Source organism: Grampus griseus (genome assembly GCF_964374135.1).
Source record: "Grampus griseus genome assembly, chromosome: 4".
NCBI classification, from domain to species: Eukaryota; Metazoa; Chordata; class Mammalia; order Artiodactyla; family Delphinidae; genus Grampus; species Grampus griseus.
The window spans coordinates 58,632,521-58,655,670 of NC_138997.1; the positions used below are offsets into that span (position 1 = coordinate 58,632,521).

A 23,150-nucleotide genomic window follows, 5' to 3' on the forward strand; every position below is an offset into this window, starting at 1 on the left:
AAGGATTGTCTCTGTACTTGGACTTTAGGAAACAGAGAAGAAACTAGGATGTCTTCAGTAGAAATCGCTCTGTTCTGTCTTGGAGCTACTCTGATCTAAATGTATCCAAAACCCTTGTTACACAAAGTGTGGTACTGGGACCAATAGCATCAGCATCACCTGGGAGCTTGTTGGAAATGCAGAATCTTGGGCCCAACCCCAGCTTCACTAAGTTTAAGTTTACATAATAGGCAATTGATACATACATTAAAATATAAGAAGTACTAAACAAAACAACTTCAACTAAACTAAACAGCTACAAGGTAGTCTCCCAAGTATTCAAAATGGAGAGAGAGGTACAGCAAGAAGTATCTTTGTGTGTTTAAATATGAATGAGCATGCCCTCTAACCTGGGTGTGCGATAGATTTCCCATTCCTCTCCTGCAGAAACACTTTAGTGCCTTGGGCAAGTCACAACTCACAGAGGAGCATTTTCCTAACTGAGTTCCAGGAACACTGTGCTCCTCAAAATGTTAGGTATTTTGGAAATAAATGTTTCTGAGCTCAAATAAGTTTGGGAGACACTGCTATCTAGACAGGTCAGGCCGCTTAAGAAAGGAAGAAATTGGGGAATTGGGAATTCCCCAGGAGAATTGCGGAATGCACAGAAAATGAATGGCTTTTTTGTCATTTAGCAGCTGAAATTTAAATATGTTTTTCTCTAGGACTTCTTAGTTCTTTTTTTCCACCCTGACAAGTAACAGTAATATGTGTGACATACCCCCCTGGACCTAACCAGGCTTATAAGCAATTCCTAACGCACTCCTTGTAACTCCACTCAAAAAAAAAAAGGAAGAAAGAAAATACAAATGAGTGAGAGGAATGTTATGCTAGAATTATCTGCTCTAAATTGTGTAAGAAGTAAATCATTTCAAAACTCTAATGCTTTAACTATTATTTGTAACAAGTTGTTTGCTATTGTTGTTGTTATTAACAATAACACACCACTGTATTCCAATACCTAGATGAGAATTTCTTTCAAGGAAATGGCACTGAAACTTGAACTGAATGGGTTATTGAGTCCTTTTCTGTCTCTGTGAGTTCAAGTCCACCCTCACTGTCAATTACTCTTTGAAAGTTTGGTAATTTTGTTATTGCAGTAAGTTAAGAATCATTAAAAGATAAACAATTTTAACAGCTTTATTGAAATGTAACTATGTATCATAAAGTTCACCTGTTTAAGTGTACAGTTCAGTGGTTTCTAGTATATTTACAGATTTGTACATCACCAAAACCTAATTTCAGAACATTTTCATCATCCCAATAGATACATTTAATTTTAAAAATTAATTTCAAATACACATTTTTAAAAGAGGATTTTGACAATAAACTATCACATGCTTATAGTGTCAAGAATATGTCTTTGTAATTTGCAAAAAGACAGCAAAATAATGTTGGTGCCGATAAAGGTTAAATACCATCTTTAGTTTAAAAAAATTTTTTTGAAGAAAATCTCTTTAGTTTTTGAAAAAACTAAACAAAAAAATTTAGTTTTTGAAAACTAAATCTATATAGGAAAAATATACTATTTGGAGGAAAACAGACAAGGAAGCAAATCTTCAACTAAATAGTTATTTCTTGCTCTGAAACTAGTCTGGGCTCAATGGTTCTGTCAATAGATAGCTACACTTTCTAGAATTCAGGTGGAAAACTAACATAGAAGAGCAGTGCCCTCTAGAACAGCAGTCCCCAACCTTTTTTGCACCAGGGACTGGTTTTGTGGAAGACAATTTTTCCTTGAACAGTGTGGAGGGGAGGGGAAGGTTCAGGTGGTAATGCGAGCAATGGGGAGCGGCAGATGAAGCTTCGCTTGCCCACTGCTCACCTCCTGCTGTGTGGCCCAGTTCCCAACAGGCCTCAGACCGGTAATGGTCCGCAACCGAGAGGTTGGGGACCCCTGTTCTAGAGTACATGCTAAGCTCTCCCTAACATTAATCAGCAAGGAGATAGGTAACCTCTGTCAGGATTTTCTCTATTACAGTTGTTGGTATTGAAACACCAGGTACACGTTTTTTGACAGTGGTAGAGTCAAGAAAGCGTTGCTCCCATGACTTTGTGGACTTGGTGATTCCTAGAGAAATATTCTTAAAATATCAGCATTGTCAAGTTCCAGAAGTATTTCAACTGTTCTGTAGTTTTCAGATCACCTACGCAGGTTCACCTTTGCAGACAGTGACACCATGTACCATAGTGCCACTGTGCCTATTTGCACATGGAAAAGCCTCCATAATCTCAGTTACAGAATCAGAACCCACCTTTAGGCAGCTATATAGTTCCAGCAAAGTTGACCTTCCTTATAAAAGCAAGTGTATATTAAGTTTAGCAGAGCAGTAACCAGAATATGCCTTTAAGTCTTTAACTGACTCTATGTCAGTTAGGAGTCTTCAAATATCCTCTACTAATAATTATGCAAGGCTAACCCTTTTATTGAATTTGGAGGTATATACTGAGTAAATGAAACCTGGCAAGCTTTACTGATCTATGTCCAGCAGCATTCCTCAAACCCTCCTCAGCAGTACATTCCATTCTCTAAACCAGACCATCTGCTTGAGGAAAATGAGCATGAGTGGGACAATTCAGATATACCATCTCCTGCCTTAGTCTAAAATAAGATAAATATCAAAGAAAGATCAGAAACAAGTATCTGGAAATGCTTACTTTAAAACAGTGGGTGCAAGGCTGTATTAGGGCTGTGATTTGGAAAGGAAGGACTTTGATTTTCTTTGGATAAGTCTTCCACAGTCAAGAATCTCTTCCCCTGAAAAGGCCTATGAAATCAGCCTGACTCATGAACAAAGACTCTTGTTTTTGGATGTCACATTCCTTTACAGTCTTTTCAATATCAGAATTAATTCCTGCTTCTAGTAAATGCCTTTCTTGGAACAGTTCTTGAATATGTTGAATACAGAGAAACCAGAGTAATGGGACCAGTCTTCTTAAAATAAATACGTTACTCATGAGGAGGAAGGAGGGAAGGAGGGAAGGAAGGGAAAATCCCCACCCTCCTGGAGCTTCTAAATCAATGAGGGGAGACAGATAACAAACTAAATAAGTAATATGGTATATCAGAAGGCTCTAAGTGCTCTGCAAAATAATAAGGCAGGAAAAGAGGGTAGAGAGTACTAGGGGAGGAGGAGCAATTTTAAGTAGGGAAGCCTCACAGAGAAGGTGTCAATTTAGCAAAGACTTGAAGGAGGGAAGGGAGGGAGGGAGCCCTGGGGAAACCTAAGAAAAGTATTCCAAGGAGAGGGAACAGCAAGCACAAAATCCTTGAGACGGAGAGTGCCAGTATGTTTGGAGCACAACACGGAGGTAGAAAGAAGTAAGAGATAAGGTCAAAAATATAAAGAAACATGGAATCACATTAGAAATACATGGAAGTAGCATCACCATGCAGCACCAAGAAATTGAGACAAAATATTACAAGATAAATATCCAAGGTTATCTTGGATATCTGATAAACATTTCAGCATCAGCATTCTTAATCTTGAAGATATAAGAAAGTATTAAAATATACAAAAACAATATTGCCAACACAAGAAAAGCACATAGCATTCAGCATGAAGCCCTAATTGGGGTGATCAATGTGCCACCTTGGTGGTATAGCTTGTGCCAAGACCATTTTGTTTAATTAGATGCTCCAATTCCTTACTCTTTATGGGGTGAGGGGGCCAGCTCTGTACTACAAAAGGAACACACCAGCAAAATAGCAAATAAGAACAAAAGCTCAACCTATAGCTCTGAACTGGTTGGGAAAATCTATCTGCGATGAAACCTTTGACCTTGGTCTCATTATATCATGCCATAAGTACACAGAATAATCAGCTACTGAAGGACAATTCCGACTCCATTAAACCATCAATCAACTGTTTAAATAACCATACACCCAAGCACCCAGCATGAGTAGTCATTTATGTTGTTTCATTCATTTGACTATTCGTGCCTCTTTAAAGTGTAGACTAGCTAGGACTTCCCTGGCAGTCCAGTGGTTAAGACTCCATGATTCCATTGCAGGGGGTGTGGGTTCGATACCTGGTTGGGGAACTAAGATCCCATATGCCATGCGGCACAGCCAAAAAAAAAAAATCTAAATAAATAAAGTGTAGGCTAGTTAAAGAAGTACAGACAAAATTTTGTATTTCTTTCTTTTCTATTTGTAAGCCACAATAAAAGTTCATTTTCACTGGGTCATGGTTCATTGCATTTTTAGTCTCATATGTAAAAATTATTTCACTTCGGACAATGGTGCAATTATATGTGTTTAGTAGATATTAATTGATGGCCGCCTAAATTATATACACATACTGATTTTCATAATGCCAAGTGCTTTCACTTATTAATGGATACCTAAGGCTGTAGTAATGGGAAGTTCTTTATGAAATCAAATTCATGTGTTTCTGCATATCTGCCTAGACATTTACATTGTATTTTTTTAATCCAAATTTAGTGAAATGAGTTGGTTTCACACTCTCTTTTTCAGAGCTTTAAATTACTCTCTCTCAGATAATGGCTTCAGAAAGGATACCTCCAGTCCCAAGATCTTTTCTTAGGTTAGACGTACCTTTCCAGCTAACTGCTGGGAAATATCATACAAGTACTGCTAGTTACTAAAATTAAATATTATTAAAATACCTGAAAAAACTCAAATTATCTATTCATATAACTAGTATAACTAATTCCTAAGTTACTCAGGCTGAGCCTTCAGCCTCATCTTGCTCCTCTTGCCTCTGGCACTGAATTCTCTATCAGGGACTGATCCTAGTTTTCCATCTTCCATATTTCCCTCCATCCCTCCCTTTCCATCCTACAGTCTCTGCAAGGCCCTAGGCCCATCCTATCCCGTTGACGGACTAATGAGTTAGTCTCCCCAGTAAGACCTCCTGCCTCCCAACTCCCTCCCATTGTGGCCCAATCAGGCCACCAGATTAGCCTTTCTACAACACTACTGTTTTTCTGTAACTACTCATTTCAAAAACCTCAGTGATGTCCTAAAGCAAGCAAAGACTCCAAATCCATCACACTTAGTGTCTTCTATAATCCTGACTGACTTAGTTTTCCAGATTATTTTTCCATTTACTAATCTATAAGCACAATACAGGGCCAATTACTATTTCCCAAGCACACTTTGCACTTTCTCTTTTGTTCTTGTTTCTTCATCTACTCAGAAGTCCTGCCCATCTTGCAAAGTATAGCTCACATGTCACATCTTCCATGAAGACTGGAATCAATTTATATTTCCTTTAACCAAAAGTTACTTCTCTGACCTCTCAATTTCTATAGCATTTGGAGTGCTATGTGCCACTTTTTACCTATCACTCTAAAGTTATTTAAGGAATTTTACTTATTTTTACATGTCTGGCAAAATTACAGGCATGTAAAACCAATGAATCTTTCTGAATAAAGGAATAAGAAGAGTAGAAATATATAAGAAGAGTAGAAAACTAATATTAAATTTCTTCTACTACAAAAAGGACTTCAGTAGAGGCAGCTGTGGACATGTTCCTTTCCTTTGGTCTAAGGTATATATATGATAACACCCAGGTGTCAGTTGGAGGAAATTGGAGCTCATGAAAAACATTACAACTAAAGATATAAATTAGAAGTCATCTCTGAAAAAGAATGTGTATAAAGTAAGCTTGAAAAAAGTGGAGATAGAGTAGAATAGGTAAATAGGTAAAACTGAATATTTTAAATGAAATATATTTTCTTCTCTTGATAGTATAAATTAAATATGAACAGAGGGTAATAAATAAGATTAAATTGATTAATGAAAACAATTTCTTCTTACTCCAAAGGTGCCTTGTGCTTCTTTAGCACTTTATAGTTTATATAGCATGCATATTATCTGCTTTAATTCTCACAAAATACTGTGCGGTGGGTATTGTTATCACCATGGTACAGCTGGGGCAACTGAAACTCCACCATGTTAGAAGGACTCATTCAAGATCACTCAACAGTTACTGGAATAACAATCTTCTGTTCTTGAGATCTTTCTAGTATACTTCAGTTGTCCCTATAATAATGCCTTATATTCTGAAAAACTTTTTCAGAATTTTACAAATAATTGTCACATACATTTTATTTTGTTCTCTTTGGTTAGGGAAGGTATTGTTTTATCAATTTTTAAAATAAGACAGCTGGAGTTTGAAAAAATTATGATTTACATGAGACCTTATAGCTTAGATTTGACAGAGAGAGAACCTGAATCCACACCTCCTAACTCCAGTTCTCTTTCTACATCTCCTTATAAGTCTTTTACAATGCAGGAATTAAACACTATGCTCAGAAGTTTAAAGTCAATGAAAGGAATCTTTTATATCTCAGGTCTTTCATTTCAAAAACATGACTGATATTAGAATGAAGGAAATCTCAAAAAGAAATAATTTTTAATTTCCTTACTTATTGCAGAAATGTAAAGTGAACATTATTAACAAAGAATGTATTACAAAACTGGAACTATTTTTCAATGTAGCTGGGTCCAAGTAAATTAAAACTTGATATACTATGCTGAAGTATAATCTATAATTTTTCCCTTCTCCAATAATTGTTTAATGCAGCCCAAGATCTATCCTCAAACAGAACTCAGTGAATCTTTTTAATCAAGTAACAATTGCTGTAAAACATCTTAAAATACATTTCAATGATATAATAATAACAAACTGGAGAAAGAATGTCCATGGGAGTTCTGGGCTTTTGAACACGAGCTGGCCATTTTCCTTGCTTGGCCCTGAAATAAACCTTTTTCTGCTCCAAAAAAAAAGAATGTCCATGAACTTCCAGTATATGAAAAATTGACTCCTTCAAGTTTAGAACCAATTAGACAAAGTATGAATAGAGTACCATAGGGAAGGAATTAATTTTTCCCCCAGCAATAAGGATGGATTTGTCTTATTATGGCCACACTCTCTCATGGAGTTTAATCTGTGGCCTGGATCTGTTAAAAAGAGCCTGAGTTCCAGGATACAGCCTGAGTCCTAAGAAAGAAAGAACTTAACTAGCCTGTGAAGCTACTGAGCCCACACTCTTGGCTTCATTGGCAGCAGGTTCTCCTGAACCATCATCAACTCCCCAACTCAACTACTACATACATGCAAACATAGGCACATGCTTACATAATACCTATTAGTCATTTGTCCATACCAATTTGCAAACTTTATGAGAAAAAAATGAATCCTAGATTGGCTTTTCCCACTAGCAGCAGATTTCAAAGCTTTGACACATCATTTCAGGTCTGTTGTACACACGTGTGCAGTTTGTGCAATGCACAGAAATGCTGGTTCAGGGAGAGACTGGAAGCCTAGATGGTGCCTATGCTCCCTGACAAGCTGCCTACCCCAGAGTAGAGCTGCATGCAGACCAAGAAACACCACTGTCTCTGTTTCCCAGAGAAGCTGTCTTTTCCTAACTCTCAAAAAATCATTGTATAGGCTTGCTCAGGTCCCTTACCACTTGCCCAGTCTCTGTATCCTCAACTGGTATAAAGTGCTGTATATCCTCAAGGAATATAAACTTATTTAAATGTTACCCAAGATAAAGTTAAGTTGGAAGGTAAACCATTGAATTAAAAGAAAGTAATGTAGTGCATTCCAAAGGTACATGCACATAAAATGTTGTGGATTTGTGATTCAAGGATAGGAACCTTATCTTCCATATGAACCCAGAGTTTTCAGAATGCATCATGTTTTAATAAAACAAACATATTCAAGAAGTCTTAAAACTATGGCACTTACTCTACCATCATCCAGTTGTGCAATCCTGAATAATACAATCATCCAGTTGTGCAATCCTGAATAATCCTGTCTCTCTTTTCTTTCGGAGCACACCTAAGGTTATCAAGAACAACCAAAAAAAAAAAAGTTAATAAATAAATAAATAAAAGTGTTGGACTAGATCAGTGATTTGCTGGAAATAGGAAGGTGTCCTTTTCCCACAACTCAAAATTAAACAGAGAAGCTACTCCATTTTCATCTGTTTTAATCATTAAGCTTCCAAGCCTTTCAAGACTTTGTCTGAACAAAGTATTTCTCAACTTAAAAAATTAAATCATTCAATTAGATAGTCTCTATTGCCTGCCTCATGACCCCATCCAAAGTTAATGAAAGGGACTAAAATAGAGTAAGTTCCTCTACTTTGGAACCATTTCTCATATTCTTCTTAACTCCAACATAAAATGTAAATACACACACTCAAATATATGTGTTTGCATATCCTGTAATACAAGGGCTATAGAAATATTTTTGAACTTTCCATTTCTTAGTATCAACAATAAGGTAGTAAGTGTGACAGAAATTAATAACAACAACGTGATGATTAACAGAAAACTTCCTCCCATCTGAAGTGGCCATTTGTAGTTTGAGCTTGACAGACCTGTATTTGCATTCCAGCTCTCTTACTAGCTGAGTAAACTTCTGTTTCTTACCTGTAAATAAGGGTTTTTAATAGGGATTAAATTAAATGAGGTAGAAAAGTTCAGCCGGTACATGGTATGCACTCAATAGATGGCAGAGATTATTCTCTGATCTATATTTTTGTCACTATTTAAAATAAGAATGCACAGCATACAATCTTACATAAAGTCCCTCCAAACTATAGTAAAATTATTTTTTAAAACCCCCTTTGCAGAGTCATTCATAAATTTTTCCATAGTAATGCCTGATGTGGACTCTGTAATGGGTATTATGTAGGAATGGGGCATATCCTGGCAGACAAGATGCATCGCTACCTTTCATGAGTTACAGCCTAGACTATGGATGCACATGAGGGGATAAGGGACTGCAACAGAGAAATTCATTGAGCATTATGAGATCAGATGAGGAGAAAAAGGTATCTACCTGGAGGGAAATGAAAGACGTTTAAATTATTTTAAGGATAAAATGAGAATTAACCAGGTATGACATTTTCCACGCAAAAGACATCACATACAGAAGGGGCTGTGACATTTGATCTGGCTGGGGTCAAGTGGGCAGGTGAGGATGCGGCAGACGATGAAGCTGCAGGGGTGATATGATTGGCCTTAAATGCCATGGAAGATTTGAATGCCATCTGAGGATTTTCATGAGCTATAGAAAAATTTCAAATGAGGTATTATTGGAAGGGGAGGGTGTCAGACCCTAAGATCTACATTTTTTAAATCCTTTGAAGGATTTTAAAGTGTTGACTGGAAAGAGGCAAAAATCTTGAATTCATTGGAAAGAGGCAAAAATTTTGAATTCGATCTGGATTTCTCTTTTTCCCACATCTCATAAGTGAATCATCAGCAAATCCTCTAGGGTCTAAATTCGAAATATATCCACACTCTGACTACTTCTTACCACCTCCACTGCTACCACCCTTGTCTAAACTACCATCGTCTCTCACTTCGATTATTTAATAACCTCCTAAGTGGTCTCCCACACCATCCAGGCCCACTATTCGCCGCAAAGTACCCAGAGTGATCCTATTGAAGAAATAGATCTGAGGTCAGTCTTTGCTCAAAACCCTCAAAGACTTTGTCTCACTGAGAATAAAGACCAAAGTCCTTACCTTCAAAGCCTTAAGTGATCTTCCCCAAACCACTGACTCCCTGATCATTATCTTTCTGACCTTATTTTCCTCCAGTATCCACCACCCCTAACTTTCTCACTCCACTCCAGTTCAGCTGTCTCTCTTGCTGGTCCTCAAATTTACCATGTGAGCTCCTTGCTCAGGGCCTTCAAACTGCTGTTTATCTGCCTAGATAATTCTCCCCCTGGTATATTCATGGCTTGCTCACTCACCTCCTTCTGATCTTTACTCAAATGTCAACTCCTCAGCAAAGGCTTTCCTAGCCACTCTATCTAAATTTTCAGCACCCCGTACTTATACTTCTTCCTATTTTTTCTTTTCTTTTCTTTATTTATCTTACTCATTTCTCTCCCCCCATTATTAGGAGTGCTATGATTCTTTTCATTGTATTCCCAGAAATTAAATTTTTCCTAGAACATTGCAGGCACTCACCAAATGTCTCTTGATAATGGAAGAAGGGAGAACATTTAAGAGGTATTTCACATAATACAAAATAATAGCAGCCAGAATTAAGAAAGAGATAGAGGTGATGGACAGAAAGATTTAGGCAGTAGGTCTAAGCACCAATGACCTCTCGAATGTGGGAACTTACCAAGAGGGAGCAGGTACAGCTAATTCCTGGATCTTTAACGGTACCAGATAGATGGTAGTGACATTCACCAATATTAGAAATAGTGGGACATGAGTGCAGGCTGGAGAAAAAGCAAGTTCAGTTTTGAACTGAACTGTTATATTTAAGGAGGTTCTAAAACATCCATAAGATGTCCAATGCATAATTGAAAATAATGATGTAGAGCTCAAAGACAGAAGTCTGGGCTGAAGATCTATCTTAGAAAATATTACCTTATTATATGTTTGCTGAAACCAGGGCATAGGATGGGATCACTGAGGAAGAATACACATCAGGAGAAAACAACCGTGGACCAAATCTCTGTTACTATCATACCTGAAATCTTATTTAAATGGACACAAAATTGTCTAAAAGTCCTCTACGGACATACTGTGTATATCTGAATTTGCAATTACCCTGTCGCTGTTTTCCTCTATTCTTACAAATAATGAAAAGTTATTGCCAAGTGACTCTATTAATCCACAACCATATATTGCTTCTAACTATGTGTCAATGGCAGAAGTTAACTAGTATTCCTACATAAATCTGATATATTAATGTAAGGTGTAATTTCAAATTAAAATTAAATCAACAATTATTTTATTACACATTTACTATGTGTAAGAACAAAATCCTAGCACTCAATTTAATAAGCACTCAATAGATGTTGATTCCCTTTGCTTCCTCCAAGTGATGTCACAAGAGATAGGAGTCCCCAAATTTTTTCCATCTCTATAGTGTGAGGGAGGAAGTCTACATCAGAGGAAGCCCATGTTCTTTTATTCTAACCACCCTGGTTTCCATTTCCAGCTCTGTCATTCCTGAGTTATTTACTTTCTGAACCTCAGTTTTCCTATATTCCAAATAGGGATCATAATACCCATCTTACAAGACTAATATGAAGATAGGCAATAAGCATGTATAAAGTTTGACACTTAGGTACTCATAATAAGAGCACAGAATAAGTTTTCTAAATTCATGTAATTTTCCAAGTCAATGAGAGAGAGAAAGAAGGAGGTGGAAGCTGGTTAAATATTTCACAACTGCATATTTGTTTTGCTGTTTAAACACAACCACTAAAAATTTTACTAATCAGGATCATGCTTTAAAAGCAAAGTATTTGCTTGAAGATTTCCACTGAATATGAGTCAAAATTCAGACAGTGTTAGCAAATATATTTTCTCTAATAGTTTGCAGAGCAAATATTGTACACAATTCAGTGTGTGTTGGCATAAGCTTTATAATCAGCCACATACAGAGGTTCAATGACAAGCTGCACTGCTAACAAGAGAGCAGATATTTCTTCAGCAGTTTCTACAAGGTGGAACAACCTATTCTTATGTAATTAATAATGGCTTGTGAGATTAAGGTAATTTGAGCTCCACACCCTTTGTTTATTGAGTCACATGTCTCATGGTGCTTTTTAGCCATTGGGTTTAATATGTTTTCCATGAACTGAAGCAAGGTTGGTTCTAAAGCCATTCCCATGGGAGGCTCATCCAAGCTAAAGCATATGCTGACTCTAGCCTATGGTTTTTGCTTTTTGGTATTTTGGCTTCCAATTTAAGCCTTGTTTTTTAGTAACTTCTAATTCTACACTCGTAAATCTTGATACTTCTATTCACCTCTGGAAATACAGTCAGTCCCTTGTTTGGGGTTTTTTTTTAAAACATCTTTATTGGAGTATAATTGCTTTATAATGGTGTGTTAGTTTCTGCTTTATAACAAAGTGAATCAGCTATACATATACATATATCCCCATATCTCCTTCCTCTTGGGTCTCCCTCTCACCCTCCCTCTCCCATCCCTCTAGGTGGTCACAAAGCACCGAGCTGATCTCCCTGTGCTATGCAGCTGCTTGCCACTAGCTATCTATTTTACATTTGGTAGTATATATTAGTCCATGCCACTCTTTCACTTCATCCCAACCTACCCTTCCCCCCACCCCATGTCCTCAAGTCCATTCTCTACATCTGCGTCCTTATTCCTGTGCTGCCCCTAGGTTCTTCAGACCACTTTATTTTTATTTTTTTTTTAGATTCCATATATATGTGTTAGCATACGGTATTTGTTTTTCTCTTTCTGACTTACTTCACTCTGTCACCTTATTTTTGATAAAGGAGGCAAGAATATACAATGAAGAAAAGAAAGCCTCTTCAATAAGTGGTGCTGGGAAAACTGGACAGCTACATGTAAAAGAATGAAATTAGAACACTCCCTAACACCATACACAAAAGTAAACTCAAAATGGATTAAAGACCTAAATGTAAGACCAGACACTATAAAACTCTTAGAGGAAAACATAGACGAACACTCTATGACATAAATCACAGCAAGATCCTTTTTGAACCACCTCCTAGAGAAATGGAAATAAAAACAAAAATAAACAAATGGGACCTAATGAAACTTAAAAGCTTTTGCACAGCAAAGGAAAACATAAACAAGACAAAAAGACAACCCTCAGAATGGGAGAAAATATTTGCAAATGAAGCAACTGACAAAGGATTAATGTCCAAAATTTACAAGCAGCTCATGCAGCTCAATATCAAAAAAACAAACAACCCAGTCTAGAAATGGGCAGAAAATCTAAATAGACATTTCTCCAAAGAAGATATACAGATAGTCAACAAACACATGAAAGAATGCTCAGTATGACTAATCATTAGAGAAATGCAAATCAAAACTACAATGAGGTATCACCTCACACCGGTCAGAATGGCAACAAATCTACAAACAGTAAATGCTGGAGAGAGTGTGGAGAAAAGGGAACCCTCTTGCACTGTTGGTGGGAATGTAAATTGATACAGTCCCTTGTTGTTGAGGTAGGGGGTCAATCAGTATAAAACTTATTTGGGTTGGCTTGCTTCCCGCTCTTCTTTTGACTCTCCCCTGCTGAGTACCCACTGATATTTACTGAACTTACAAATGCCAAACACTGTGCAACTGTCACCACATGTCATTGGCACAACAAACCCAGTAGGAAACAGAAGAGTAAACTGAGGCTCAGAAAGTCAGCAAATGTCAATGGGCCAATTTTATCCTACTAGAAAATTACTACAGTTAGTCATTCCCAAATGTTGGACTCTGGACCAGTGTCGCTGAAAGTCAGTTTTGATTAGCATAGCAAAATGAACAAATAAGAGCAATGTAGTAAAAAGACATCATTAAGCTAGAGCTAAATTATTCATCTAATTTGTTATTATGAGATTATGTCCTTCCTACTTTTATCAATTTAAATGCCCTTTTACTAAAAAATAATATTTGAGTGTGGTCAATTTTTGTAATGTTTAATGTGTTTATTCAACAAAATTGAAAGTTGGCAAGTCTATGTCCACCTCCAATAATCTTCTGAAATGATACTGGTCCCATAGCCATAGCATACAATGTGCAGGTGGTACAATGTAAAATACCAGGATATGCCCTTTCATCAGTATGTGAGTTGGGTAGAGCCCAAACAACATCAGGCAACCCTGCTGTGAAAACTAAAGTCTGGGAATCACTGACTCTCAGAGCATTCCATTCCCACTTATACCAGAATGTTAGCAAAACAAATAGAAAAAATGGAAATCTGACTATATTCTAGATAAATGTAAGTGCTTTTCAGTTCTGTTAAGGCTTTTAAACCTAAAACACACCCAGGAGTTAACACATACAACAAATGTTTATAAATATCATAAATCTATGGACCACCTATATATGCCAGGTACCCTACAAACTATCAGAAACATATGCATGAATACCATCTTTATCCTCAAGGTTCTCACAGTCTAGTGGATAACCTACTTAATAGAAATATATACTTTATACACTTAATATAACCTCACTGATTTTCAAATTAGCCTTGCGAGGCAAGTATTATTTCCATTTTTTCAGATGAAGAAAATCTCAGATAAATGACAATATGATCTCCAAGCAAACAAGGGATAAAACAGGAATTCACATTAAGCTCTTCTGGTGACCTCCCCAGTGTGAGTGTGTGTGTGGTAGGGAGAGAGGCCATGAGGAAGTACTTGGATTATATGCGTAATATAATACCAGATACTGTTAGTACAAATCTACTGACTTACACTGCTGTTGATGATTTCATGGGTGAAAAAAATTATGCAAATCCTCTGCTGCTGGTATAGTTCTAATTAATTACAGGTGCTTATTACTCTCCTGGATCTCAGCTCTCAGCCTCTAGACATATCCCCATTTTAATAACCCGGAGAATATTACAGTGAGAAATGCTACTGTCTGACTCCCTCCACCCCTCTCCCCACCCAAAATGATCTCTCTTCAGCACATCCCTGAGGATGGTGCCCAGGTAAGGGAGCTTACTACAGTAGTGTCCAACATAGGGTCTTAGAAGGAGTTGTAGTAAAACAGAAATAGTTGTTATTCTTGAGAACCTCATCAACTGGCAGAAGAAGGAAAAGCAATTGCAAACCTGAGGTCAGATTTCCTTATTTGTCTATCAAACTATCTAAATGTCAACATTTTAGTGCTGAAAAAAAAATTGAAAGAAAAACCATTAAGGAGAGTGTTGAAGGAGAGTGTTGTTCAGTTAGATTTCATTTCCAGAACTATATTCCTATCAAGAAACAATCGGTTTTCTATAATAGAGCCATGTGCAAGCTAAGAGACTTCAGAAGGCAGAAAATGATCATGAGAGCTGAAATGATTGCTTCTCTGAGTGAAATGAGTGGTCTTTGATCTTTTCTCTTGTTCTAAGGCCATCAGGGGTGCCATCGGCCTCAAGATCTGTGAATCCATCCATAGTATGTTTTGTTGTCATCGCAGTTGTGGCGATCCTGGCAGTGACCACAGGTTTACTTGTCTACTTTTTAGCTTTTGGTAAGTACCAGAAGATTGGATATACCACTCTTCAGATGAATTAACTAAATATACTTTCAGATTAAAAGTTTGGCATTCTCACTTTTATTGCCACTTCTATTTCTTAATACAACATAATTATATATTTATTCATATACCCCTGAATATATGTTCATGTCTATATTTTCTCTAATTCAGTATTTTTTCTCTTCTTTTTCTTTTGGCCTTTTTTAGTATACTAAACAACATTAAACCCAGACAAGAATTATTCTAGCCAAGGGAAAAAACTCAATATTTTTCTGATGCTAGAGTTCACTTGTTTTGTTCTTTCATTAATACCATGATTTCCTTCTTCATTTAAAATTTGCAAAGGACCTTAAGTTTCAACATCTAAAAGTTGGATGTATCTAAATATTTGTTAATTCACGACCTGTCTCTCGAAAATAATCTTAGGAGCAGAACAATTATGATAGGAGATGAATTTGAAGTTAAGAAGTAGAAAGAGGTTTAAAAACAAACTTTAAAAAGGATTCTGTTCCTTTTTTTCCTCTTAGTTTCTTTAATTTTTCATTACATCATAAAAGTAGGAAACAAAGAAATAATATAAAGAATGCATATACCCTGCTCATTCACAAACAACTTAATATCTCAGTGAATATTCTTTCAGATGTTTTAATGTAGATAAAATGTGTCAAATTTCACTAGATAATATATGTTATAATCTGTTTCCTTCACCTGAAAAAACACTTCGAGTTTTTTTTTTTAATTTTGCTATAATCCTGTTAAATTATTTAAATCATTGGGGCAGGGTGGGGCAGAGTGTGAAGGCATATGGGTATGTATGAGTGTGGAGACTGAGTAAGAACAAACTTATTTATTCTAGTAACTAGGAATAATCTTTTCAGTCAATCTAGTTATAAAGTTGTGGCTAAATTTTGCTTTTGACTACATTTTGCTATCAAATTACCTAGAGACAAATATGTCCAAGGTGAATTACGGAAGAGTGAAAAACAAACATCAAGTTTCAGATTAAACTAATGAATTTTCGCTCTTAACAGCACTGTATTGTCACACTTAAACACAAAGGGTGAAGCCTTAAATAAGTCCTCTTCAAAGTGTATACCAGCGACCACTTATGGCCCTAGAAAGACTTGTCCTTCTGCCACAAAGGACCACACAACCCTATCCCCATGATCTCAAATGCTTTCCCTGATTGAGGTATTTCTCTGCATAAATTATGTATGTGAATGATCAAATGGAAGCATGGAATTTTTTCCTGAGACAGGTTAGGTTATGTCCATGTTCATAATGTTTCTAAGGTAAGGACAAGTATGTTTTAGGAATTTTTATTTCCTTCACATAGCTTAATATATCCATTGGAAGACCCTTTGTGATGGAAATAGTTCACACTGAACAACCAGATTAGCTTTCTTGTCGGAAGTTATTTTCTAGCTTAATCCAGAGAACCAATAAGTCACTAATTCCTCTAAAAAGAATAGTATTTGAAATAATTTTTAAAACTATTCAGAATTACTTTATTCCTTAATTATAAATGAATAATAGTGTATTATAGACATTAATATTTCCTGAATGAATAAATCTGTAATCACAAATCTCTCTAAAATACAGTAAGAATGAAAATTATGATACTGAACAATTTAATTTCTCAAATAATGCTGCTCTGATTTTCATGCATTTTTAACACTTCCAGCCTTGCCAATCTTTTTAAAAACTGAAAGAAAAATAATTTTATTATAGTTACATTATATTAAGTTTAGAGTTTTCTTTCAAGGGAATCAAATATTTTTTAATTGTATAACATAGCCTCCCATAATCCTGTATAAAATACAGATTAAAGTACTTAGTAATGTGAGATTGATCCTGCCTTTTCTTTGTTTTACAGGGCAAAAAGAGTACTTTTACAGTAGCAGCTTACAAATACTAAATGTTCAATATACTGATGAGCTAAGTTCACCAATTACACAGAAATATAGATCTCTGAGTGAAAAAATTGAGTCTGCGGTAAGTTAATATTTGCATTTCCTCTTTATTATATCATAAAACAATTATGATAATAAACCTAATATTTTGTGATATATTTGCAACTCCTAGATGCTCTGCATATTCTCCTCCCCAAATGGTTAAAGATATGTTTCATTGTGCTTTTTCCAAGTCAATTTGTACACTTTGTACAATTTGTACACTTGTTCTTATTCATATTTTCTTACATCATGAGTGAAAAGTTTTAGGTCATGAGTAAACATTTTTTATGATTATGACTTCAAAGATTGGAAGTCTATTGTTTATGCAATTTGAGCATTTTTCCTACCCTCGAGATTGTCTTTTTAAATCCTTTTCATTTTGCCTTCTTTCCTTTTTTCTTATCCAACTAAACATATGGGTAGTAGGTGTTAAAATACATATTAACATAGTTTGGAGAATGTCATACTTTGGTTCAATGATTGACATAGAAAATATACAAAGAAAGCCTGGGCTCTCACTTGAAAAGGCCCCCAGGCTGCTTACCAGGAAACCTCACAAGCAGACCCTTAGCACTGGTTTATCATCACAGACCAGGGTTTGGCCTTCAGCCCTGCAGAGTCAGAGCTGAACAATCTCAGGGTTGCTCACTTACTTAACGTTTTCTAAGATTCCTAAGGTTATAAATTAATCCAATGGTTCTAAAACTTTAGCAAAATCACCTGGAAGGCTTATTAAAAATAGAGTTCTAGGCCCCAGTGTCAGAGTTTCTGATTCAGTAGTTAGAATTTGCATTTCTAACAAGTTCCCAGGTGATGCTGATGCTATGGTCCAGGGACCACACTTTGGGAACCACTGAGTTAATCTATAATGAGAATTATCATGGCTGGGGGACTGAATCATCTACTTGTCTAACACCCTTTTCCTCTAGGGGCAAACTACACTGGGAGCCAAGTATTGAGAAAAGTGCTTGGTGAGCATTAAATTAGAGCAAGGGAAGTCAGTATATAATTTAAATGTTTAATCAGAATAAGCAGCTGAGTCAGAATAATCTGGGAACAGAATCTAGGCCAGGAGGCAGTGGTAGGGTTAATATTGGGGAACATCAGTTTATTATGCCAGAAGTGGGAGCCTCCTGTTCCTTCAATAAACTTTTTTTAAACATCAATCCTGTCTAATGCTGTGGACATACAAAAAGTGGAGTAGATATTGGATCTGTCCTCATGGAGGTTAGTCTAACATGGGAGATTAAACAAGCTTACAAATATTTATAATATAAGGTATGCAGTGAGTATGTGACATGAGAGCAACGCAGATGTAAGTTTGTGGTAAGAGGATAAATGATATCCAATTATGGAGATCAGAGACAGCGTCTTATAAAAGATGACTCTTTTCAGGTTAGCTTTAGAATGAGTAGGGCACACCACAGCTAAAATATGAGCCAAGGCATAGAGAGGAGAATGTGCTTAGCTAAAATGTTTGGGTTTTATCTTGTAGAGAGAAAGTCTTGAGCTAGAGGCAGAATGATGCAAACAGGATCTGACAGATTCATGTTCCGAATATAAAAATTATACTATAAAGAGAAGAGCCTGCACACAGTAACGCTAGTTAGAAGCTCATTACCGTGGTCCAGAAGAAAGACAAGGGGTTAAAACTTGAATTAGGGCATATTCCAGAAAATGTGGAAATGCACATAAAACTTCCATTTTAGGCTTACCAAAGCAATCCACCTCCCCAACTTCCTACTTTCTCTTCCCAACCTGCTCTTAAAAAATCAATAGGAATATTTAGTTATATCATTTGCATCATGAGAGCCCATTGTTTAGACTTCAAACCAAGAGACATTCTTTTTTTTTTTTAGTATTTAAAGAATATCCTTAAATTTATTCACATTTATTTAAAAATGCCAGTTTTTAAAAACTTTGGTACTTTGTCATTAGTAATGAATTACTTCACGACTGACTGCCCACACAGTTTAGACGTTGAAAGGTGCTGATTTATGCAATAATCGGTGCTTGGGTTAGTAATACTACTCTGAGGCTGGACCCCACAAAATACACACACAAATACAAACTACACAGACAAATACAAAGAGCCTGTGAGTACCTCTGTCTCAGGCAGAGGGCAACATGCAAATCTGAACAGATTTTCTTGTGATTAACACTGCAAGAGACATTCTTAAATTTCTTGACGAAGACACTAGAGACAAACATCTCAGGAGGTCAGTCTGAGGACAGTTATTCATAATGAAGTCCTCACATCCACACAAAGACATCATGTAATGTTTCAGCTATTTACCCAGTCTAATAAAAGGGAGCAAACTGTAAGTATGTATATTGAGAATCCCAGCTTCATTATAGGGAATTAGAACCCAACTATTTGTCATTAAAGCAAGATGCCAGAGACATCCTCAGCCCTAAAGAGGTCACTCAGTTCCTGCCAGACAGATCAGATATGTCAGGTCAGCGCATCCTTCATAGAGCATATGTAAAATTGCGAAAGACTGATATGGAGAGAAACAGCATAAGGCATAAAGCACAACGTACATATTCAGCAATGTGAAAAACATAAACTAAGTTTCTTTTCAAAAGTACTACCAGCACATTTGGAAGATATTCAGTAAGTCTTTAAAATCCAATCCCAATGACAAAAAAATTATACAATCTAATTTGTTATTCTTGAATTACTCTCAAAAGTGGTCTATAAAGTAAATTGTAATGTATAAAGTGTTATCAAAATGAAAATAATTTTAGTATTGTCTTTTGTTGTAAAGATAATAAAAAAGTAGAAAAGTCAAGGCATTCAAGAAATATAAAGAGAAAGAAATATGCACAAAATCTCAATACTAATATATCCATTTTTAATATTTTGATGTTCCAAGTACTTTTCATGAAAGCTGCATAATCATCCATGCACAAACACATATAATTTTCTGTCAGTGGAATAAGACTATACATGCTTGTTTACTACCACTTTTTTCTCAAAAAATATGTCATAGAGGTATTTAAATATCAATGAAGAAATATGCCATTTTAAATAAATAAATAGTATTATAGTGCGTAAAGGTACAATATTTTATTTAACCAGTCCTCTGTTGACAGATGTTCAAATTGTTTCCAGTTTTTCACTATTATATCCAATATTCTGATGACCAGTCTTGTTGATACATCCTTGCACACCTGAGTGATTATATTCTTGGGACATATTCCCAGAAGTAGAATTATCAGAATATAGGGTTTATGCTTTTATTTCTCTCTAGAGATTTTTAAATTTCTTCTTCAATTTTAATAAAGATTTTATTTTAGAAGCATTTTAGATTTATAGAAAAGTTGCAAAGATAATATAGAGTTCTCATATACATCACACCCAGTTTCCTCTATGATTAATGTTTTATATTACAATAGTATATTTATTGCAATTAATCATCCAATATTAATACATTGTTATTAACCAAATTCTGTATTTTATTCAGATTTCCTTTGTTTTTACTTAATGTTCTTTTCCATTTCCTGATCCCATCCAGGATAGCAAATTACAGAGTTGTCATGTCTCCTTAGGCTCTTGTAGACTATGACAGTTCCCCAGATTTTCCTTGTTTTCGATAACCTTGACAGTTTTGAGGAATACTAGTCAGGTATTTTGTAGAAATGTCCCACAATTGGAGGCCTTCTGATGTTTTTTCTTATGGTTAGACTGGGGTTTGGGGTTTTAAGGAGGAAGACTATAGAGGAAAAGGGTCATTTTCATTACATCATATGAAGTGGGGTACATAATATCAACATGACTTACCACTGTTGACCTTGATCACCTGGCTGAAGTAGTGTTGGCCAGATTTCTACACTGTAAAGTTACTCCCTCCCTTTTCCATATTATACTCTTTGGAAGAAAGACACTATGTACAGGCCACACATAAGAAGTGGAGGAGTAACGAGTTATGCTTTGAATATTTAAAGAATATTTGAAATTCTTCTGTTTGTCTAGTTTCTCCATGTACTAATTCAACCATTTGTTTATATCAATATAGTGATCTATGCATTTTTAACATTTATTTTAATTTCTAGATTGCACTCCAGAAGTGCCCAAGTTTACATTCTTACCACCAGTATATAAGTATGCATAGGTATGCTTATTTCCCCTACAGCATTAACACTATGCATTGTAAACCTTATTAATTGTTGCTAATTCAATAGGTAAGAAGTGATATCTCACTATTATTTTGGTTTGCATTTCTTTGATTACTAGTAAGATTTAATCTGCCTCCCTATAGTAATAGGTCATTTTTATAATTTCATTTGTGAATTGCCTGGTCATGATCTTGCCCATTTTCTTACTGGAGCCTTTGTGTTTTTATATAAATCTAGGGAAAAAAATTCTTTCCTTGTTAAAATATTAAAATTTGCCTGTTATTCATTTGCATATATTTCTCTAACGAGATTTGACTTTCAACCTTGTTTATAATCTAGGGTTTTTTTTTACTGCCATATAGATTTAATTTTTTAGGTAGCCAAAATTATCAATTTTATCTTTGATTCACCTGTAATTTATTTTGTAATAAGATAGAGATCCAGCTTTTTCCCCTAAAAGAGCTAGGTGGTAGTACCAAAACAGTATATTAAATAGTGCAATGGATTTATTTGTTGTGCCGTCTTTATCATACACTAAATTCCTCCTTTTCTTTTTTCTGTACTCCTCTCTCTTTCACTGACTAGTCTTTGTCTGTACCAGTACCCAGCTATTTACTGTGGCTTTATAATTAAACATCTGGCAGAGAAAGATTCCCCTTGAAATTCGTCTGATGTATGATTTCTACAGTTAATCTCATTTATTCATACTTCTGTAGAAACACTTTGGATAATACTCTAATGTAGTATTTTATAGTTCATAAAGCACTTTTACATATATCATCTAACCTTCAACTCACAATGGGCATGTAATTTTTATAGATGGGTAAGTGAATACTGTGAGAGATTAAGAAACGTGACAAAGGCCATTCAACTGGAAAGTGACAGAACAAAAATTCAAACCAAGGTCTCCTGATTTCAAGTTCAAGAATCATACCACTTACCAGTGGTAACATGAGTACCATCATTATCCCTGTTCCATAGTCAGCAGTGTTAATTAATACTCAATGAGCTGTGGAATAATCCCAGAATTTCTATTATATTAAGCAATTCACTTTTCTGGTTCACAGTTTATTCATTAGTAAAATAAAATCATTGAACTAGATGATTTTTATAGTACATTCTACCTCAAAAAGTCTATGATTATGTGGTTTTCACACAAGATATCCATGCCACCGAATCACCTGTTTTTCTCATCGTGCCTCTCTGGCCACTCCTTCTCCTCTGTATCTTTTATAGATTCACCCTCCTCTACACTAACATTAAATGTTGAAATTCCCCAACTCTTTGACCTATGCGCTCCTCTCCTCTCACATTATTTTCTATCTCTAGATGATCTCACCCATGACCATTACTTCTACCAACACTTATATACTAATGACTCATGCTGTCGTCAGCCCAGACTTTTCTTCTGTACTTCAGACCTTTTCCCCCAACTGCCAGCTTAATATCTCTACTTGGCTGTTGTAAAAACATCTCAAATATATTATGTCCCTAAATCAAACTCATGATCCCTCCACGCCATACTAGCCTTCTTCCCATAATCCTAACCCCATTGATGATAATACCATTTATTCAGTTTTCCAAACCAGAAACCTAGAATTCATCCTTGACATACTGCTCTATGTCATTCCAAATATCCAATCTATTACCAACCCCTGTAGGTTTTATCCCCTGTATTTCCCTCAGATCCATTCATTTCTCTCCATATCTGCTACCACCATAACCATCCAAGCCATGACCTCTACACCGAAGTGCCAAAATAGCACCATAACTAATTTACGTTATTTTGTACCTAAAATTGTTTATCCACATGCAACCAGAGAGATTGTTCTCAAATTGCAAATCTGATTTTATTATCCTCTCATTTAAAACACTTCAGTGACTTCCCATTATGATGATAAAGACCAAATTCTTCACACACTAACAAGACTTTCATGGTCTGGCCTTTCTATATAACTCTAGCCTCCTTGCTTTCTAGGCTACAACTGTCCTGGCCTTTGATTCCTTAAACACAATCTGTTTGTTCCTACCTCAGGACT

General features: G+C 35.8%; 1 protein-coding gene across 1 annotated transcript in view; it reads left to right on the forward strand.

Moving 5' to 3' along the window:
* Nucleotides 1–14,487: 14,487 nt before the first annotated feature.
* Nucleotides 14,488–23,150, forward strand: part of LOC309822278 (transmembrane protease serine 11D-like) — a gene marked incomplete at both ends in the record, with an annotated part of 47,803 nt that continues 39,140 nt past the window's right edge. The window contains 3 exons of the mRNA XM_082654016.1: nucleotides 14,488–14,498; nucleotides 14,907–15,028; nucleotides 16,911–17,029. Of these exons, the coding sequence (XP_082510142.1) occupies nucleotides 14,488–14,498; nucleotides 14,907–15,028; nucleotides 16,911–17,029 (252 nt within the window). The remainder of the gene's footprint in view (nucleotides 14,499–14,906; nucleotides 15,029–16,910; nucleotides 17,030–23,150) is intronic.